The sequence below is a fragment of the Plectrocnemia conspersa genome, unplaced genomic scaffold (genome assembly GCF_051122295.1).
Source record: "Plectrocnemia conspersa isolate PC_06_02 unplaced genomic scaffold, ASM5112229v1 ptg000009l, whole genome shotgun sequence".
In the NCBI taxonomy this organism is placed as follows: domain Eukaryota; kingdom Metazoa; phylum Arthropoda; class Insecta; order Trichoptera; family Polycentropodidae; genus Plectrocnemia; species Plectrocnemia conspersa.
This window is the reverse complement of record NW_028277173.1, coordinates 11,437,903-11,459,479: the sequence shown is the minus strand read 5'-3', so window position 1 is coordinate 11,459,479 and position 21,577 is coordinate 11,437,903. Positions and strand designations below refer to the sequence as shown.

Genomic DNA, 21,577 nt, shown 5'->3' with positions numbered 1-21,577 from the left:
ATGAAAAAAATAATGTTATTTCATAGTTACCATATGTTCGACGGATATCAACAAAGATAGGGCGAGTGATTTCCGAAGAGTGTGTGTAAATTACTGATCTGTGTATTGTTATTGCAAGGCATCTGAATTTACACATCAAACAAGTCCACGATGTTCGGTAGTAGATAAAACACACGCGACAACAATGTGCACTGAATTTCCGCGTTGTTAAGTCTAACGGAGTTCAAACTGTTATATCACGGCAGATGCTCGCGGAACCATTGCAACAGTTCCTTATTTCATAACGAAGGTCGATGCAATCTTAGGGTTTCATCGCATGACTTGTTTTTGCCCTTTCTTCCTGTTGAGCTTGAAGTTTTCAATGCGAAATCGCTAGGCATAAAATGAGTGACAATATCTACAAGAAAATTAATTTATAATGATTGACATTACATACCAATCACTATGGCATTGAGTTTGTTAAACCCATGAGGCATGATTTTGTGCGATACCTATCTAAAAGTTCGAACCAGATATATTCAAATAATAAAATACAGTACATAAAATAACAGAGATACAAAAACTTTTTATGCCGTTATTTATATTCAACATAGTTAACTTGGACCTCAATACCTTTTGTGTAACTTGAAACGTTTGCTCTCTTTTCCGATAGATTTTTCCGCAACCGTTTTAATAAAAACAGTTATGAACACTTTCAACATGATTTTATTTTCAATATATTGGCTTTTAATTTGTTCTTTTTGTCGCGAACATCGCTTCTTCGGGTTCCCACTGCGACGGCGCCAACACGATTTTATTGCTTTTGACGTGGATTTTTGACTTCTGAGAAGTGGTAATTGTTTTTTGTGCTCTCCTATTGGGAAAAATTCGGTTTATATGTGCTTCATTCGATTCGTAATGCTATAAAATTACTTAATATAAGCGCTAAATAACCGAGAGACGGCACGATTTTATTGCTTTTGACGTGGACTAAACATGGAATTGGTCAGAAAAATGCATGTCATTAAATAAATGTCATTAAAATAAAAAAGCGACTACTGACTGGGCAAATTTTGCCCCCCCCCCCTCCCCTTGGAAAAAGCTTAAATGATGCCCCTGCATGGAAAAAAACAAACTTCATAAAATAGTTGCCTACTATGTGATAAAATGCCAAGAAGTATAATTTTTTTTAAATAAGAAATGTCTACATTTAGAGTAACATGTAATTATAAAAGACGTTAGAATTTTCTAATTTAAAACTATTTTTTCAGATAATTATGTTTAAATATAGTAAAGAACCGATAAAAAAATAGAAAATATGCTTCTAGTATATTATAGTAAATTATATATATGTTATCATGGCTTAAAGATAACAAAAATATCACCCTTAGTATTTTTATTGAGCATAGTCTAACTAAAAACGAGAGAAAAATAGTGAGTCAATCGCTGAAATAAGAATAGCTTACAAATTTTGTATGTTGTCTAAATTACATGAAAATATGATAGCTGAATAAGGTGATAATAAGATTAAAAATTACTCCGAGAATCAATATTTACCTGAGAATGAGGATATAATTATTAAAGGGTAATCAATCACAGATACGATCTAACCAGTCTAGAAAAAAGAAATCCATATGGTGAATACAGTATTTAAATCGTCAGAATCACAATTAAATATAGGAAATATTTTAATTGATTTAACATGGATTCTACGCTTTATAGTTTTTAACTTTCTACCAGATTATAGAAGCTAAGCACATTTTAGTTAAAATTTGCCAATTGTATCAATTCTTTGATACACATGCTATCTTTTGAATAATAAAATATATTGGACGACTTATGATTATAAGATATTATTAAAGGTTATTTTTTTATTTTCAGATTCCAACTTTTCTTTGGCTACGCTCAAATTTAGCAAACGAAGCAAGAGAGACACGCGCAAGAAAGTTATCATCGAATCAGATATTTTAGATACAGTCAACGCCGAACTAGAACCAAACTTGAATATCCTAGATCCACATTTCTTATTCGTGAGGCGGTGGGCAAACAGAAGTGAGCCTGCTTCTCAACTTCCAACCAATGATGACATACAAGGATGCTTGTATAAAAGCGATAGAGTAGCTCTATCGTTCTGCGGTGGAGTGGTGAGTACTATTGAATTTAAAATACACGTCTTAGAATATATAATCTAAAAGTTAATTTGATTTTAGAGAGGCATTATTGCTCACAATAATACTTTATACACTGTCCATCCGATTCCTGAGAGATTCTCCAAAACTCTACAAAACGACCGACAAGTGATTATCCGCAAAACTTCAAAACAATATGTATCGCCTATAACACACAAACTCAATTCTGAAATTCAGAACAAAAACAATACGGTGTTCGAAGATGAAGTTAGAAAAATACACAAATGGTCCAAATATAGGAGAAAACAAGACGTTGACGATAGTGATACTTTTTTAGATTTAGATAAACTAAACGATTATTACAAAGAAGGCGATTTATTGAATGAGCATAAACGAAGCAAGAGATCTATAGTTCCGGCTATATTTGTAGAAACTGCAGTTTTTGTTGATAGAGACTTGCACAAGCACATGTCTGTGAATTATCCTAAAGACACCGAGCGAGAATTGGTGCGCTTTGTCTTGGCTATGATAAACGCTGTTCAATTGCTATATCACGATCCGACTTTAGGTCAGACAGTGAATTTTGTACTGAAACGATTGGAGATACTGCACGAAGATCCAGTAGCATTGAAGCGGCCTCATGATATAGATAGGTTTTTGAGCAACTTTTGTGCCTGGCAACGCTTGGAGAATCCAACGGGCGACACTGATCCACTTCATTGGGACCATGCTTTAATTTTAACAGGATTGGATTTGTACGTAGTCAGTAAACATGGGAAAGTGAGCAGCCAAGTGGTAGGTCTTGCTCCTGTTGCTGGAATGTGTACAGTGACCAGCAGTTGTACAGTTAACGAAGGAAGACATTTTGAGAGCGTTTATGTAGTAGCTCACGAGATAGGACACAAGTATGAGTATTTCATTTTTAGCATATATTTGAATAGAATTGTCATTAATATGTTACTATTATAGTTTAGGGATGCGACATGATGGACCACTTGCAGAAAACGAGTGCGATCCTAGCAGCTTTATAATGTCACCGACTTTGGGTAGTGGTAAAATAACATGGTCACCTTGCAGCAAGCGATATCTTCAAACATTCTTAGAGTAAGTACTGTAATTAAGTTTTACACCACTTAGTAATAAGATTCTGCCACAACGATAAAATGGCTTGATTTGTATATCAGGGACGTCATATGAAAGGGCTCTTGTATTTGGCCAGAAAAAATTAATTCATTTAATTAAATACTATGAATCTAAATGAAATAGAAATATTTAAAAAAATAATTCCAAACTATAAATTAAAGAGTTATCCCTCAAAGAAAATCTAAAAAACAGTCTTGTAATAGGGTTCTCAATTACAAAGTATTCGAATATTCTAATATATTTGTATTTTTTTATCAGTATTAAAAGCTGATGATAAATTTTAACCCTTTAGTAAGTATAAAATTTAAACCAATACTGTTTGAACCATATTCCTATTAGAAGCTAGTTAAATATTATATTTTGCTTGAAGAAATTATTATAATCAATAATAAATGACGTCTAAATTTACATATCAATCTTATCTTTGAAGAAAAAATGCAAAATTTAATATATGAATATAAAATTCATGATTACAGTACACAACAATCGAGGTGCTTATTGGATCATGGTAGTTCTGCTGGACAGTTGGATCATAGCGCTGAAGGACTCTTACCAGGCGAACGCTTCGGAGCAGATCAACAATGTGATTTTGCAATATAATTTAATTTGTAAAATACTTATAAACATTTATTTTATAACGTAGGTATGTTAAAATACGGCAGAGAAAGTAGACACGCAGTACAGCAACCCTTGACTGAAGTATGTAGAGATTTGCACTGCAGAAGAGAAAGATACACTTGGACGTCTCATCCGGCTCTTGAAGGGACAAGATGCGGAGAACACAAAGTAAATTGAGCAAATTTAAAAGCAACTCGATTGCATCTATTGATTTTCTATATATTTTAGTGGTGTAGAGGTGGACGTTGCGCTGGTAGAAACGGTCGAGATGCTAACAACATAAATGCCCCGGTATCCGCACCATTAGCTGGAGGATGGGGCGTATGGAGTTCATTTCCAGATTGCGCATCTGGATGCTTACACAGTGATTCTGGTAGACTTAGTGCCGGAAGTACTGGTATCATGGTTTCAATGAGGAAATGCGATCAACCTAAGTAAGATATATAATACATATAATTTCATTCAAATGGGATATAAGAATTCTTTAAAAAATATGTTATTGTCTATAGACCAGATAATGGGGGTGAATACTGCGAAGGAAATTCTAAGAAATACAGAAGTTGCGTAGCATCTCAGTGCTTGAATGTTCCTCGTATGACGATCAGCGAATTTGCTGATCAGATATGCCTGCGTGCTAGAGAAGTAGACGCTGATTTAATTGGAACTGGGTTCCAGAGATATAACTCTGAAGGTGTGTGTTGATTATTTGTATATTATATGCAGAATTATTTGATTTATCGTATGTAATTTTAGGAGCGGATGCTTGTACAGTTTGGTGTCATACAAGAGGCGGAGGTTTGAAAAGTCGTGGATGGACTTTTCCTGATGGTACCACTTGTCAGACGAAATCGGGAAGCAAACCGATGCATTGTATCAGCGGTTTGTGCGTGGTAAGATTGCTTTAATAATTTCTCAAAAAAACTTATAAACAATCATAGCAGTTGCTACGGTAATCATCGCTCCGATGGGTATTTTGCTTATTCTGAAAAACCATAGGGATCTAATCTGGGTTTCCTGCTCTTTTTTATTTTCATCAACCAAAAATTTGGACTATTTCTTATATGCTGATGACCTGAAAGTGTTTCAGAGAATTCGCACAAATTCAGATTCACTCTCTTTATAAATACATTTAATATCAGTAGAGATAGTCGATCAACAATCGCTAAGTGTCACGTTGTTACATTTTTAAGATCCCTTGCCCGGCGGAATACTCTTAGAGTTTAGGCTGAGGTATTTTAAGCAGAAATAGTTCCATCGATGACATGAGAATGAAGTTAGAGCAGGGATGAAGATTTTCTATGCACGTCGCCAAAGTTTGCGTTAAGGCGTCGATGATGCTCGGCTTCGTTATGCAGAGTGCGTGTCACTACCCCAATGCAAATGACGTCCCTGTCTTGTACAAGCCATCCAGATTTTCAAGGAGCTTGCCCAATATAAAGATGTTTTCAGCGATAACTATGAGAAGCTGAAAAAATATGTCGGATGGTACTCATATAGTTTAGCTGTGCACCATAATCGTTTTTTTAATTGTATAATTTAATATTTCATGTGAATATTTAATATGTATGTTAAAGAGTGTGTGTATGGATATGTATGTATCCATACATACACTCTTATATTACAAATAAAAGATTGTAAATAATAAATAAATCTATATCTCAGCTATAAAATCATATGAACATTGTAAAATTTTGATTATGTAAAAGTAAAATATAATGGAATGTTATACGTATTATAATTTAATCTTTACTATAAACTTTAAGGAATTCAAATGCACTACTTCAAACGACGTAAATGAAGATTATGAATTTGCAAGCAGTCACGGCATTTGCAACAAAGAAGAAGACTCGGTTCGCAGCAGTACACAATGGCGCCGATCCAGCGGTCCTCAATGGTATCCCGCCAGTGGATGTCATTACCATTGCATCTCCCCAGGATCTGGAATCAGACTGGTGAAAAATAAAAGCACATTCCCTAAAAACAGCATCCAACTTTGCAGACCTGATGAATTTGTAATATTCGCTTTATTAAATGAAACACTAACAATATATAAATGTCATTGAATATTGAATATTTCAGGGATGTGGCAGATTAAAAACGCCACATGAACACGCTACATTCGTATGTACAAAGTATAAAGAAAGAGTTAGGAGATTATCGGGTATCGGCATGCAAATATCACCGGCGCTAGGTATACATAATATATTATGTCTATAATCAATATCAGACTGCCTCTTGCCTTGCCTCACCTGGTTGACAACTAAACCTTAATTCGCTAATGAATTCCAATGGGTTTCATAACTTTACTACTCAAAAAACAAGTAAAAGATCTGCTTCACTTAGTGCATATTTTAACTGCAGCAGATATTTTAAGCTACTGTTGTGCCTTCCTATGCCTGAAAGCCACTCTTCAAAACACTGTTACTAGTTTATTAATCAACATAACTTTTTGTCGCAATTATATATAATATTTTTGTGGTAACAAAGATCTCATTAAATGACAAAAATTATAGTACATTTATAGAGAAAATTATAAAAATGGAAACCAATCGAAACAGCAATCAGTGGCGTCGTGGATACAATCAAATTCAAATAAAATAACAACCAAATATTTGCCTTTAATTATTTAGTTTAATTTGTCTGAAATTCACTTTTTTGCTTTACATTTTGGCATATTTAAAAAAATGTCTGATATTGATTATAAGTCATAATACTCACAATATACTTTAATTGAATTCACTGTTAATATTTTTATATTATTGTATAGAAGATCCAGATAGACCTTGTAGGATAGCCTGTCAAGATGAATCCGTTTCTCATAGATTCTATCTTGTTAACGGACAAGAAGGATGGTTTCCGTTTGGAACGTCTTGCAGTAAAAATAAACAAGCCTTTTGTATAAGTGGAAAATGTTTGGTAAGTTTATTAATTTGAGCATTTTTGATTCATGACTATTGTTACAAAAAAAATTGTAAATTCCTCGATGTTTCTTATTTTTTAAATCAAAATATACTAAAATACAAAGCGGCAATGGTATTTGCATACAAAGTGACTAAATACAATCTTTCTAAAGTTCGTATATAGTCTACCGTAAAAAGCAAACAGTAATATAATTTTATAAATCATAGGAATTCGGTCCTGACGATACACCTTTATCGGAAACTGAATTTACACTTCCTCTTCTGTCGAGAATGAATAAAACAACTTCATCACGATCTATGGTGAGAATAAAAAGGAACATAGAAAATCGAATTATAATCAAAGCTAAACTAGACGAGAAAGATTTAGAAAATATTATCTCTACTTTGAATTTCTCAGGTATTTATAATCCAACATTATATAGTATATATAATACATCAAACGTTGTAAATTTTTAATTATATTATTTAATCACAGGTGTGTATCATCAACCAATGCTAAACCTGGATATGATGCCAAACGGAGAGAGTCCCGATATGTTCATAGTGGACTTCAACAATCCGGTATTCGTAGCTCCGGAAGATACCATCATGGCAAAAGTCGGAAGACACCACATAATATGGGATTATTAATTATACATAATAATAAATGTGATATATAAATTATTTATATGTAATAGTCGTTTTATATTTTCATTACAAAGACTAAAATAAATTTTAATTAATGTAAGTGATTGTTTTAATATATGCATTATAAGATTCTTTTGGATTTATTAATTAAAGACTTTATAGTTCTGAAAAGATTTATTATTAGTTCATTGTTAAAACATAAATAAACGTTTTTTTAAGATATTTTAACTGATAATCTAAATATACTTTATATATAAATATGTTATTAAAGCTTGAAATTATTGATTAATCGCTGAATAATAATTATTTTAATCATTTTAAAGTAAGATCACAGGAATAAGTCTCTCTCAGTTGAATAAATTTGCCAGTGACGGCTTTCATCTGATCGGCATCTAATGAATTATGCTTCTCCATCTCGTATATATCGCATTCTAATTTCCGATTGATTATATTAGGTTGATTTGCTGCACCGTCCCAAATAAATTTCTTAGCAACTAGTGAACTTTTATACCTAAAACATTTTTTAATTAATACACACGCGAATAAAAAACACATTTTATAAATAATATAGGATACTAACAATTTATCACATTCCAATAAGAGATCTAAACATCGATTGAAAAGGATCATCTGCTGAGATTTCTTCAACGAATTTAAGAAGGAATTTAAATAGTCGAAAGCTTCACTCATCTTTGTATCTTTTGTGAGCTTAAATATTTTATAAATATTATTCTTGAAATATTTAAACTCATCTACTTCGTTAGAATTTTTCGTCTCAGCTTCTATGATTAAACGTTCGATATTTTGCTAAAATATAAGATATAATTATAATATGATCATTTCCAATATTGAACATTCAATAAGCAACAATTTAAACCTCTCGAGTATTAACAATGTCTACGTCATTCATAAAAAGCTTCACCAATGAAAAAAAAAATATAATAATATTTTCTTTCAAGATATCTTGTTTTTTGATAGAATTCAATAGCATTTCGCTGCAGCATTGAAGAGACGAAACCATTGTAGATGCAATATTAATTTCTTTATATAAATTCCTATAAATAAAACAATTTATATTGATCGTATAAAAATCAAATATAAAAATAAAAATATACTTACTCAGCGTCGAAATTTCTCATTTTTAATTCGTCGTAAAGAACAAAACTAATTTGCTGTTTAACATAACTTTTAACCGCATTAGATACTTCTTTATCATAATCGCTTTGTTTAACTGTATGCATGTCATAATTTATATCGCTTCTAAAATATATTTATATAGTAAATAATTAATAAAATAATAATATTATTACTAAAGAATTTTTACCTCAATGATGGATAATAATTTTCATTATGACACAAATGAAATTTTAAACATTCCTTAGCTTTGCTCAATTCGACTTTAGTGTTTATATATTTAATCATTGAATTCTCAACACTGAAAAAAGAAATATGTTTTTTATAATATAATTTAAATATTAATTTATCTGCGAAATAAACTCACTTTTCTTTAGTTTCAAGTATCTTCTTAATGTCAGTGCTTAAATATAATGAAAGATTATCATCGCAATTCAGAATGTCAGCATCTTCGCAATCGTAATTTGGATATTTACTAATAAATAACTTAAAATATGAATTTAGATCTTCGTTAGTCGAAAAATATTCTTCAAATTGTTCATCATTGTTGTGATTTTCACGTTTCTAAAAAAGATTTGTAGTTACAAATTTTTAATATAAGCATTAATAAATTTAATCTCACCTGTCCGGCTCTAATGAATGCCCGCATTTCATCATTAGTTAATTTAAATAGTTGTGATTTTTCGGCCTCAAGAGCAATAGCTAAATCTTCACATTCTTTGGTAATGTCGTTTAATTCCAGCAATCTTTGAGCCTTAATATCATTATAAAAATCCAGTTCTTTGCTAAATTGTCCGTCCAGCTCTCTAAAAATACATACATTATGCATTTATTAAAACGACGACTTCCTGAACAAATATTTTAATAAACTCAACATCTAAAATTGGCAGATAGCAGCCAAAACCATATCCGGTAAAAATCTATTGTTTTTTTGCATATATACATATCAAACATCTAATTAAATTCATTGAATCTGAATATCTAGCGTTATGTTACACTAATTGGTATTTATATATAGGTATATTATATCCATAATGTACACATTTTTTAATAGATATATTATGTCCATAATATATCTATTAAAAATTTGTGTACATTTTTTGATTATTTAAATGTAATTTTTAAATTCTATGGAACCATCTACAATATTAAAAGTTGTAGCTTCAATTATACAACTTCATAACATGAATTTTAAAAACAAAAAGACTGACAGACGTGTCATTTAACTTTAAAATATTGTAATTTCCAGTAAGTCTTGCTTTTGCAATTACCATAAATTAATTTTGGGGATAATTTCTTTAAGGATTTTAGACAAATTTAGAATCATTTTGCTTTTCTAAGTCTCCATGTGGCTTGCTCTAGATTGGACATTCCCAAGAAATTATTAATTTTACCCTAAACAACAAAATATGTTATTAATAATATAGCATTGCAATAGTAATTTAATGAATGTACTGATTTATAATAAAAATATTATTTGTATTAATTAAAATCATTTAAGTTTTGATTTAATAACATAGCACTTTTATCCATTAGTTTCTGTAGTTTTAAATTGTATGAAAATACTAACAATCCATGATCGATCAGTCTATCTAAAGAATCGTATTGCGCAGAAATGTTGTCAATTTGTTCTCTCAGATCGTTCAGACCCTCTTCGTATTCTTCGAGGCTTTCTTCATCGACGACGAAATCTATAATGTGCGATTTGGTTGTGGAAAGCTCTTCGAGCTCCAAATCGATTTGGAAATCAGTTAAAATACCACCAACTTCAGCGCGAGTACATCTGAAATTATACGTAATACGTTATAGTATTTTCTTCTTTTAAATTAATATTATTTTTTCAAGTTTGCATTGAAACTAAAATTAAAATTAACATTGATTCGAAAAATCAGGTTTAACTGATTATATTTAATCGAGTAGATGCTATATATTATGAAATTATTGACAGGTAATCATATAGAAAAGGGAATTACTTGTCGAGATCAGGGAGCTGGTTTTTGGAGTCGATGCGCTTTCTAGTCCATGCCAGAGCAAATGCAGCTTTTGGTTCGGCCTCCAGCCAAAAAGGGCTGACGCTCTCGTTCAACGCCTTCGCCCCCTCAGACATCGCAACGAAACTTTCAAACGCCAACGGCAACCGTCACTTAATACTCGTTACATCGAACTCACGTCACTCGTTAAATCGATATAATAAAACGCTCGTTATATCGAATTAAATATAAATTAAATTACTAAAAATACTCCTTTAATTATTAAACTGCAAATTCTTATTAATAAAAAAAATCTTATATTGCTTAAAATGTTTTACTTTAAATTTAAAAATATATATTTTTATAACTTGAATTTGCTTCCGCATCTTAAAAATTACTCTAGAAATAATATAGCGTTTGGTTTTTATATTAAATAAATCATTATTATAAACAAAAATAAAAAAAATATAATGTTATTTTTTTACAAATGAAATGACAAATCAATAGCATAGCATGTACGTGCTAAATGTAAAATAAGATTAGTTTATACACATTGTATCAAAAAAAAGTATTTAATATTAGCAGTAAAAACTAAATACCGCCGATAGACTCCTTGTAGTAATCTTATTCAATGTAAATTATTTTAAAAACATTTAGTTTTATGTTATCGACTTTGTGTTGTGATATTAAAATCAATCTTATATTTCATTTTTATCAACTCAATTAATATATTGTTTAGGCCAAACTGTGACAAACGTCAAATTGACAGTTCGCTTTGATGAAGGATCGTTCTATAAAATAAAGTATTTTCAATAAAAAATGAACGCTTGCAGAGCTTGTCTCTGCAAAACCACTCAATTAAAAAGTATACGTGAAAATGACTGCGCAATTGCGTTCAGGGAATGTACATCATTAAATGTTAGTAAATGAATCGTGTCACACAAAGTATACAAAATGCAAAAATACCCGCATTTAATGTTAATAATTCTTTCCAGATAAACGCAAATGATGCGCTATCTCAGTACCTCTGTCAACCATGCTATGAAAAGGTGTATAAATTCTACCATTTCAAAAAATTATGCTACCGCTCAGATGCCATTTCGCGTCGAAGTGAAGAGGTTTGTCACGAATTATCATATGTAATTAGTTAAAAACGATTAAATATGAATTTATTACATAGAAATTCGTCGAAGTCAAAAATGAAAATGATCACAAAAGACCAGATAGAGGATGTGCACAACAGAATATCAAAACGGGTAACAAAATTTATTTTATTTTTATTGTAATATAATATTATTGAAAATTCGTGTTGTATTTTAGAAAGAGTATATGAAAATCAGGTGGAGATAAACCATGCAAATCAGGTAGTTTTATTAATTACATTGATAAAATAATGTGATGAAAACAAAATTATTACAATATAGAAATGTTGTTGTTAAGAAGGACACTAAAGTTAAAAAGGAATACGTTGAACAACTTGACTTTTAAAATAGGTAAGCATATGCTTTTTATTAATATTTCTTTGTACAGTGCTTTTTGTAATTTTCAATTATATTTTTTCAGATTTCCGTAACATTGAAGAGCAACATCTTATTTTTGTCATTCTAGTCATTAAATTTTAACATTCATTCCATAGGCAATTTAATTTTTATGCACGCTTGTATAAATTAGATATTTTCCTAAATACAGAAATTGGACTAAAAGTCTGGAATATTATCAGTCAAGTGAAGACAGCAAAAAAAACATCATATCAGTCTAATACATATTTATTATTCAATGACTTGACAGAGCCAGAAACAAATTTTTAAGGGCAAATGTCCACTGTCCCTTAAACACATAAAAAATATTCATATGATGATCCTTGTAGTATGTCATACTAATTTAATAATTAAAGGAATTTATTATTCTTACTATTAAACATATTGCTCGAGTTATATACATGTATGATCTATTTATTTTAATTTAAAACATATATATATGTAAATTGCCAAAAATGAATTATAGCATAACGACCGATTGAAACAAAGTATATTTATTAGTAGATGTTTATTATTTATTAGTTTAATATGTAGAGTCCGGATAACTGGTGCTCACAAATACACAAGTATATATGCAAAAATAATGCAAGAATTTATTTAACGAAACAACAAATCATTATATTTCTTAATTTTTTTATTTTATATGACTGTTGGTATTGTACAATTTATTGTAAATAAAATTTAATGTACATTTGTTATTCCTTAATTCAAGAATATTAAAATTTGTATTCATTGTCGACCTGTATATGTGCATTTTGTTATGTATAAGTATACATAAATAAATAATGATAATCTCATAGCTATACGTTAAAGTTAGTGCATCCCAGTTAAACCAACTTCCCTCTCGCAAATATTTCACAAGCACTTGTGTATTTAGCTAGCTGCCAATCCGGGCTTGTAACTCATAAATAGATTTTATGAGTGACCAGTTAACTGTTTAGTCAAATTTCAAAATATATTGTACATTTATCCGTAGGATGTTATGAATAATTAATTAATAAATAAAAATGTATTATGTAAATTCGTTTGATTTTTACCTTTCGCTCTTGTATTGGCTTTGTATGCAGTAAAATATCATGAGACAACCTTAATAACTTTATTTTTAACCTTTTTTTAGACACATTAATTCGCTCACAAATTTACATAAGAACAAACTTGGTCCGAACAATTTTTGTTTTGCGTCTTAACATGCGAAATGATATACACCCAATAATTTTTTTACACGGTAGGTATGTTCAACCAAAACATCTGTAAAAAAGTGATGAATACACATAAAAATTGAAGATTGGTTCCCTAAATTTGAAAAACCGTGTTATTTGAAAAAATAACAATATTGTGGTATAGAAAATCGTCTAAAAAAGGAAATAATGAATATCCAATAAATAAATCTTACAAAATATTATTCATAGATATGTATTTTAATTAAGAATAAAATAATACATACTATTCATTGCTACCTGATAATATGCGCGCACGTTTATGACGGACAGGAAAAAATATGGCTTTCATCGCTAGAATGTCTGACACGTCTAATGTGCTAGAATCTAATGAAGATTTTTATTATTATCGTCCAGTGTTGTTGAATTTTTTGTTATAAGGAAATCTGTTATCCACTTATGTGTTGCTTTTGTTTCACAAGTTGTTTATACTTTATTGTACCCAGCCATACAAATATACAGGTTTCATTGGAATTTTAAAGCTTGTTCTATGTCAATATCGCGAATGAGAAAATGTTGTTCCATGCTCGTAGCAAATTAAAGCAGCTGATACATTTTTACAAACTAACCCTCCAGATTGGTTGCCATATTTACTACTGAGGATTTTAAATTCACTACACCTATGCAATTGAATATGATTGGTCATGATGCATTGAATACATGATTAAAAAAATGCTGACTATACTCTATTTTCGCTAACATAGTCAGTTGGAGAGCTATCCATTTCAGCATTATTCATAATTGAGAAAGAGATAAGTTTGGGTTGATAATATTAAAAAATATAGTAATGATTTTAATTTCTATAAATTTGTTCAAAATATAAACATGAGTGATAAGTATATCAAACGTATACCTGTATCGTGTGCTTTAGAGCTAACGGTAGGGCGTAAACCCACTTGCCATTTCTTTCTCAATTATCAATAATGATGAAATGGATAGCTCTCAAAGTGACCGTGTTAACGCAAATATTGTATAGTAATATTTAAATGTAATGGTTTTATTTTCAGAATTAAATTTGTTCCAAGCAATTTGTGACTTCAATTCCCAATTTACCTATCCTTTGCCTAGAATCTAGGTGAAGACTTACTTATTATCTGGGCCCTGGGCAAAGTCCCAAGGACATTTTCTGAACAAGAAATTATTTAAAATTAGTGCCTCTCTCATGTTGAATTTTATGTTGCAATGTTACAACACACAATACACCTAAATTGCTAGCAGATGAAAATAAGTCAGGTGTTAAAGGATACAGTTTAACAGGAAAGAAAAGGTTAGTATAACATATAGAAGATGTAAACTCTACATAGGTTAAGTAAATAAAAACATATGGTGTCGTTGTTTTTTATTTATTTATTTTTATTATTTAACATAATTTCTTTGTATTAAAAATGATCATACAATCATTTAAAGACAAAAGATAAATGCAAATGGTCAAAGTATACGTAATAAAAAAAGGAACCCTGATAATAATGTCTATTTACCTTAAAGCATCAATATAATAAAAGATAAGTGTAATATTAAATCAGCATTTAATTAACGACAAATTATGAATTAAAATAAAAAAAAAACACATATATTATTATGAGAAAAAATATTAAGGCTGGGAATTCGTCATATGTGACAATAAAGCTATTTGGCGTGAATTACGTCAATTTGACTTTAAACTTAGCTTCATTAGTCTTCGATATGCACCCTGTCGAAAATTCAGCACCACTTATAAATCAGGATGCATGCGTTACAATAATCAGTGATTGGAATACAGACGCACGGGGCCTTCCAATACGTATCACGTCTAAAAACCCGCGCACAATCTTAAATTTGGAATTTCAATGGAATACACAATAATTTCCACAATTTAGACCTAAAGACAAAAATAAGTAGTACAAAACTAGCAAATCAAACTCGATAAAATAAATAATCTCAGGATTGTCACTGACAAAATTATTGGCACCAAACTGAAAATTAAATTTCATTTCAAATGTCATATAACGTCGCAATTAACTTTAAATAAACCTAGCACCAAAATCTTTCGATAGTAATCAGAGTACAAACCGATCGATCAAAAAAGCGTGCACAAATTGTGCCTTTTTATAGTACGGTGTTCGGGATACTTCGGCTTAAATTAAATACTGTAATAAACAATATAGGCAATGTAACTTCAATGACAAACAACTAACAATATATCTCACAACTGCAAAAATGGTACATAGAATACACAACGCCAAACGGCTTTAGACTAAACACACACTCTTAAACATTAAGCAACGTGGATATAGAGATTAATTAGACGAGTCGTTCATAAATAAGACTTTTTGACTTTTAAAATGATAACACGTGAAAAAGAATATTAAAATAAACGAAGCTTTTTGGATAACTGTTACTGCAATATGAGTCGAGTATAAGCATGCTATTCTGTTAAGATCATCGTTTAGTATTCGTCCCTATCCTGGCCGTTACCATCATCAATATCGTTTTCTTCGGGTGGTGCAAAACCGTCCTGAAAAGAGAAATAAAAATTAAAATCGAACTTCACAGTAAAGCAAGGGTAAAAGTACAAGATGTAATTGTTTCCATGAACAGTAATTCAGTAACGAATTATTTTCCGGTGTTAAAAAAGGGCATTTTCAAAAGTAATTTTTTTCCCAGTGTTAATTTCTATGTATTTTTTATTACCTCTAACATCATCAGTAGTTAATGTTAACATTTAATTCACCTTACACATTTTTGATATTTATGCAAGCAATTGCAGCACAAAAATTCAAATTGTACAAAATTTATTACTGGATTATTGCTATTAATCAATTAGAAAATTGATTTTTATTTACAAGCAAACTGAAACAAAAATAAAGACAGTCACCTCTGTAGCGTACAAAATTGCCAATATTTTTGAGACTAATCCTGTTTTATCGTCGTCTTCTGCTTCTTGACACAACACTTCGATATCCCTCAATTTGCCAAAATAAAAGTCTCTCTCCTTCTCCAGACCCTCGACTGTGACTCGCATATTTTGTAACTATAATAATAAAACACATTAGCGTCTCCTATTTTTTATAAAAAAATTCAATCCAAACATAAATATAAATACTTGAATCGTTAACTCGTCCATTTTCAGATCGTTCTTCGAATTAGGAGCGGCGGGTCTTGGAGCCGGCTTACAAGCCCCCGGAACTCTGTTCACTAGAAAATCAAACAGGATAATTTTAGCATTCGAGAAACAAAGATTATACTGTGATGTACACAAACAGTAATTTTTCAACGTATTTTTTATTAATCTTATTATTTCACGCAAAAATTAAGTTAAATGTACATCCATCTGATCGACTAATAGAAAATCCCAAACTTTTATCAATAGCAGCATTTTTTTGTGCTGGTGCAAATTTGAGGACGTGACTTATGTTCGTCTCGTTTGCAGAATCTGAGGACAAAAAAACTTTATTCCAAAATAATCACACCACACTGCTAATAACATTTATAGTTTGGGAACAAAATTGCCATGCACTTTCAATAGTTATTTAATAGATCGTTGAATAAGTTCTGTCTATTGTATATTTTTTAATCAGTTACTATTATTTATTTGACAACATTTATTTTAGACTAATTCAATATAATGTCAACAACAGTTTGCCCCAGTATTTATTAAATGTAATTTATATGGTAAAATTCGAAACAGCTGAATTGAACTCGGTACCTTCGGGTTGTAAGTCTGGAATTTTATGGGACACACTATTGACCCCATAATCATAATGCATTATCTATATAAATTAATTATGATGTTAAAATTCAACAAAAAAGCATTAAGAATTCCAAACTGTAATATAATCTCACTTAAAATACCCCTCTACTCTAATATTGGTAACCACAATACTGTGAGCAAAGTGAGAACTTAATAAATTTATTGCAAGATTAATTATCAACAATAGTTTCACTTTTGGTTAAATAGACAGAACTTACGTGACAACCTAATGTATTTTTATAATCAATTTGAATTTTTTTATTAGAGATTCTCAAACGAGTGTGAACCGAATAAAATAGATACTAGGTTAAGAAATTAATTTTCAAGTTAAACATATCGAAATATTAATAAAGCGTGTATTAAAACAATTCATAATGTTAAAAAATATTAGATTGAACGTTAAGTAAATATCAATCTGCAAAAATGTGAAATAACATTTTTAAATATGCAATAAAGCCGATTTAACCGTCAGTTGTGAAAACAAACGTTATGTAAGTTAGTATATTTGCAACATATAGAAACCTTCATTATTATGTTGTTATGCTTAATACGATAATAATATAAAAATGTTTTACAATCAAATAATGAAGAGTTCTACATAGTAATATTTTAAAATAATGAAATTAAAAAAATAATACTATTTGAAGGTTTTGGTGGTTGTTTTGTCGGAGGTGACGTGGAAGGGGGCTTCCTGGCGATGCCGACGTGGCCACCGCCACGTGGGGCGCTCGAACCTCCCATGCCCATGGGCAGACCTTCCCTCTGGCCCACGGCGTCGTAATCGTTGCCCGCATAGTTGGCGTCAAAGAACTTCTTAAACCATTGTAGGAATTCAAAATTATCCTGAAAACGCCCCTTCACCAATTTGTCAATCGGCACAATCTACACAACGAGCAAAAGAAAAAGAAAACAAAAAATGAAAAAGTGTACGTACGACAACTACGATACGAAGCAATAAAGGAAACATTGTAATGCTGCCGTGTACCTCCAAAGTGTGAAATTAACATACATGCCGTCTATTTAAAATAAAAAGGTACAAAATCGACCACAATATTTTCATTATTGCACAATCGACGATAGACATCTCATATTCATATGTATATATACGACGTAGAACACGGCCAATGAAAATACTGTGATTGTAAAAAACAAAGTTGCGACTATCGTAAGAGTATATAAAAAGGTAAAATTCTATATGAACTGTATTCTGTGCCTTGCGTCCTCGGCGAAGACTGATTAAGGGCGAGTCTCTGGACAGGCGGCAACCGCGGCTGCGCGACCTGAAGCATTCCTAAAGGCAAACCGCCGCATTCCATCATGGCGCCCGCGCCTATCGGAAAACCACCTCTCGCCTCCATGGCGTCATATTCTCGCCCGTCATAATTAGCATCAAAAAACTTTTTAAACCATTGCAAAAACTCAAAGTTGTCCTGAAAACGCCCTTTAATAAGTTTGTCAACGGGAATTACCTGGAACGAATTAACATTGCAAAATATTTTTTCGATATATTGTCTGGAACGACTTACACTAGGGTCAATGATTATCTAAAATGTAATTTTAATTAATCTAGATAACTATTGACATATGAAGAAACAAAGACAAGAACACGTTAACAAACATTTGAAAATAAATAATTTTATTGCCGTCGGCCTTCAGAAAATTAGCTCTATTTTATGTAAATCCCGATTTTACGTTTTTGAAAGGACTGACAAAAATTTGAAAAACAGGGAAATGTAGATTTGTAAAGGTTCAATGTATATTTTTTATTCATATATGTAAATCCTTTTTAATCTTATATATGGATTTAAAGGTATACTGGCTAAAAAGAATTTCCTAATTGGCTAAAAATCACCAACCAATTGCGCTGTGTAACCTTGAGCCTTAAATACTTAGCACTACGTGCATTTGCAACTCAATATTCATTTTAACGACTGCCATGCACATAATTGAATGTATTAAAATAAATTGAATCATGAATTTTAATCTAATTTAATTACGAGAAATAAAAACGTAAAATCAAGATTAAATTCACTAAAATGAAAAAGAACTGCAGAAATATACGCAAATAACAGGAAACGTGAATTCTAGGCATGTAAAATTGGGATTCCACTGTATATATTATATTCATATCTTAATGTTACATTTGACCAATTTTTCTGGTGGTCTCAACATATTTTGTACAAAAGTTAGTTAACTATTGTTATTGTTTAGGTCTCGACAGCTTTCGTCGAGACCTAAAGATAGAAGTAGGTCGAAGACTTGTTTGTGGTCTTTGGAAGCTGACTGTAATAGATATATAAAAAATAACAGGCAAAATGACGATTCATTTCACGTGTGTATTGAAAGAGAGAAAATAGGTATTAACCTTACAGTGCATGGTGATGCATATATGCTTTACACCATTGTATGACGCACAATTTTGTATCAAAATAAATTTAGTGTGTGCAAATGCATGACAATTCAAATATGAATCATCCGTAAACAGCACGACGTGTCACAAAAGCTGTATATCCTAAAAATTCAGTCTGTTTTAACAGTTGAAGTGGGGTGAGCGACACTCGTGATATATTGCTAAGATATTATTAAGTGTTATATATTTTTTATGGTCTTTATTATATCTTACAATAAAATTTTATAGTGTAAGTTATTATTTTTTTGTGCATTTATAGTATTACAAATAATAGTCGATTCATAATAGTTATTATAAAAAATAAGATATAAACAACTAACATATCTAAAAAAATATTATATCGGGCAACTAATATTAACAATAATATATGATAAGACGACCAGTTTATAAAAAAGCTTTATGGCTAACAGGCAATAAAATTATCAAATAAAAGAACTCTGATTTAATGCAGAATACATCACATTCTCTTTAGTCAAGATGTTGCCTAAAATCTATAAATTTTGTGTTTTAACAGTATTCTTCTAATTCTACTCAATAACTGAGACAATTAAAAGAAAGTGCACTTTCTTTTACTCATCTCGCAGTAGCGTTTAATTAAAATTTAACCTAATTTAGTGAACAATCTAAAATTTCTTGTAAGATTCGAATAAAAACTGCAATTCTAATATCAGTATAAAAATGTAAAAAGGAAACATGTTCTCATCTTTAGTTCTTCTCGTACATATATTAAATTGGATGAAAAAGTCGAAAGCTTACCTTATCTACGTTCATTTTTTTGAATGAGGCTTGGAGAATTTTAAAATTTTGAATATATTCATGCTCTAGACATGTTTTGAATTTTATCCTTTTCATAATGACGCTTCCAGGGAAGAGCATGTCCATGAACTGGCAGTAAGCTGCGCCCGTACACAGCTCCTCTATTTTAGCAAAGTTTGACTGCAGACAGTCGTTGACCCAGGCGAGCATATCGTGCCTGGACAGATTGTCCGTGGTGACGTTGGTGGAATACACGTTGACCGCCATTTTAGTTGTAGTTTATCTGCAATTTTACAATAAAAATTATTCGAAAGGAATGAATGAATTGAACCCAGTGATCCGTGACAAGAACGAGACGACTATAAATCAAGTTCGCAGTTAACGCCCATTGCGCAATTTTTTTCTAACAAAATATTCTCTCTATTTGCTACCCTTTATTGTTCCATTACTATAATTAACATTCAATTAATCAAAACGACAGCACCCGGACCTAACCTAACGTGCGGTTGTCTGGATGGATACGATGGATACGATGGACACGAGCGAACAACTTGCGCCGTTATAATGTGCAAGTGGCCGAAAACCGTCGATTCGAGCAAAGTAACAGTCGGTTTTCGGTGTGCCACTTTAAAGTGGAACACGTGAATTTCACGATGCAAGCGATGGCCGGCGTTTACGTCGCGGTGCACAGCACAAACGAAACCGACAAAATGCACGCCTTTATTCGGTGCGTGCGGTGAGTAAGCGTCGGCCGAAAATAACGCACCAAAGTCGGCGGAAGCGTGCGGGAAGGGATGCGCTTCCGTTCGCCTCGCGGTTAAGGGTGGGGGCGCGGGAGAGGAGGCAAAAGAGCGAGGACGGATAAAAGGGGCGCCGAGCTCACCGACGAACGTTGACAGCCACCAGAGCAGTGACCACGGGCGGCGCCTCTCGCCGCTGACAACCGCGACGCCTCGCCCCAGAGATGCAAATTGCGGCCATTAACCTCTAATTTCAAAAAAGAGGAAAAATTTCTCTTCTCTTCTCTTTTCTTCTCTTCAATCAAATCAACTTTATTTCAAGAAAACATTATTACCTTAGATTAAGTATTTCAACACCATAATAAAATATATTCAATAATAATACTTCCTGTTATCGTGGTCCAAATTTATTCCAAAACTTATTAATTTTTTTTATTTATATACTGTTCTGATCAACGCTCACTTTTTACATTTTTTTAACAGTGATAAAGAATTAGTCAGAACAGTGGCGTATATAAATTAATAAAATGCCTAAACAGTTGTTAACCCCCGTTAACATAAAAGTACTAATAATTGCATTCTATTTGAAATTTACCATTAAAGATTTTAAAATGACGAAATAAATGTGTTTTCTTTATTTTTAGAAACCTTATATGTTGGCTATT

At 31.3% G+C, this 21,577-nt stretch overlaps 4 protein-coding genes across 11 annotated transcripts in view; 2 read left to right on the top strand and 2 right to left on the bottom strand.

Moving 5' to 3' along the window:
- Positions 1-7,514, top strand: part of stl (ADAMTS metallopeptidase stall) — a 137,338-nt gene extending 129,824 nt beyond the window's left edge. For both annotated transcript variants that reach the window (XM_088191736.1, XM_088191735.1), the window contains exons 3-15: positions 1,861-2,123; positions 2,190-3,013; positions 3,078-3,212; positions 3,728-3,834; positions 3,895-4,037; positions 4,098-4,303; positions 4,379-4,560; positions 4,623-4,759; positions 5,633-5,881; positions 5,949-6,060; positions 6,637-6,785; positions 6,998-7,187; positions 7,266-7,514. In XM_088191736.1, coding sequence (XP_088047862.1) covers positions 2,577-3,013; positions 3,078-3,212; positions 3,728-3,834; positions 3,895-4,037; positions 4,098-4,303; positions 4,379-4,560; positions 4,623-4,759; positions 5,633-5,881; positions 5,949-6,060; positions 6,637-6,785; positions 6,998-7,187; positions 7,266-7,420 — 2,202 coding nt within the window. In that variant the 5' untranslated portion in view covers positions 1,861-2,123; positions 2,190-2,576 and the 3' untranslated portion in view covers positions 7,421-7,514. The remainder of the gene's footprint in view (positions 1-1,860; positions 2,124-2,189; positions 3,014-3,077; positions 3,213-3,727; positions 3,835-3,894; positions 4,038-4,097; positions 4,304-4,378; positions 4,561-4,622; positions 4,760-5,632; positions 5,882-5,948; positions 6,061-6,636; positions 6,786-6,997; positions 7,188-7,265) is intronic.
- Positions 7,515-7,572: 58 nt separating this feature from the next.
- Positions 7,573-10,718, bottom strand: LOC148231928 (uncharacterized). Its single transcript, XM_088192333.1, has 9 exons — positions 10,525-10,718; positions 10,122-10,334; positions 9,174-9,357; positions 8,919-9,115; positions 8,742-8,852; positions 8,537-8,677; positions 8,295-8,472; positions 7,998-8,224; positions 7,573-7,928 (listed from the first exon to the last, which is right to left on the bottom strand). The coding sequence occupies exons 1-9, from the start codon at positions 10,656-10,658 to the stop codon at positions 7,730-7,732; spliced, it is 1,584 nt and encodes a 527-aa protein (XP_088048459.1). The 5' UTR covers positions 10,659-10,718; the 3' UTR covers positions 7,573-7,729.
- Positions 10,719-11,268: 550 nt separating this feature from the next.
- Positions 11,269-13,080, top strand: LOC148231927 (uncharacterized). Of its 2 annotated transcripts, none has more exons than XM_088193222.1 (6): positions 11,269-11,439; positions 11,517-11,639; positions 11,702-11,777; positions 11,842-11,885; positions 11,965-12,014; positions 12,085-13,080. In XM_088193222.1, the coding sequence occupies exons 1-5, from the start codon at positions 11,341-11,343 to the stop codon at positions 12,007-12,009; spliced, it is 387 nt and encodes a 128-aa protein (XP_088049348.1). In that variant the 5' UTR covers positions 11,269-11,340; the 3' UTR covers positions 12,010-12,014; positions 12,085-13,080. The 2 variants fall into 2 exon arrangements, with proteins under 2 accessions (XP_088049348.1, XP_088049347.1); XM_088193221.1 differs by having other exon boundaries at positions 11,962-12,014.
- Positions 13,081-14,603: 1,523 nt separating this feature from the next.
- Eb1 (microtubule-associated protein RP/EB family member 1) lies at positions 14,604-21,084 on the bottom strand. 6 transcript variants are annotated; one of them, XM_088193214.1, is made up of 7 exons: positions 21,056-21,084; positions 20,173-20,455; positions 17,645-17,888; positions 16,614-16,703; positions 16,359-16,450; positions 16,131-16,286; positions 14,604-15,770 (listed from the first exon to the last, which is right to left on the bottom strand). In XM_088193214.1, exons 2-7 carry the CDS (start codon positions 20,437-20,439, stop codon positions 15,702-15,704), a joined length of 918 nt encoding a protein of 305 aa, XP_088049340.1. In that variant the 5' UTR covers positions 20,440-20,455; positions 21,056-21,084; the 3' UTR covers positions 14,604-15,701. The 6 variants fall into 6 exon arrangements, with proteins under 6 accessions (XP_088049340.1, XP_088049342.1, XP_088049343.1 ...); XM_088193216.1 differs by having other exon boundaries at positions 16,614-16,688; XM_088193217.1 differs by lacking the exon at positions 21,056-21,084 and adding an exon at positions 20,668-20,945 and having other exon boundaries at positions 16,614-16,688.
- Between the last annotated feature and the right edge of the window lie 493 nt (positions 21,085-21,577).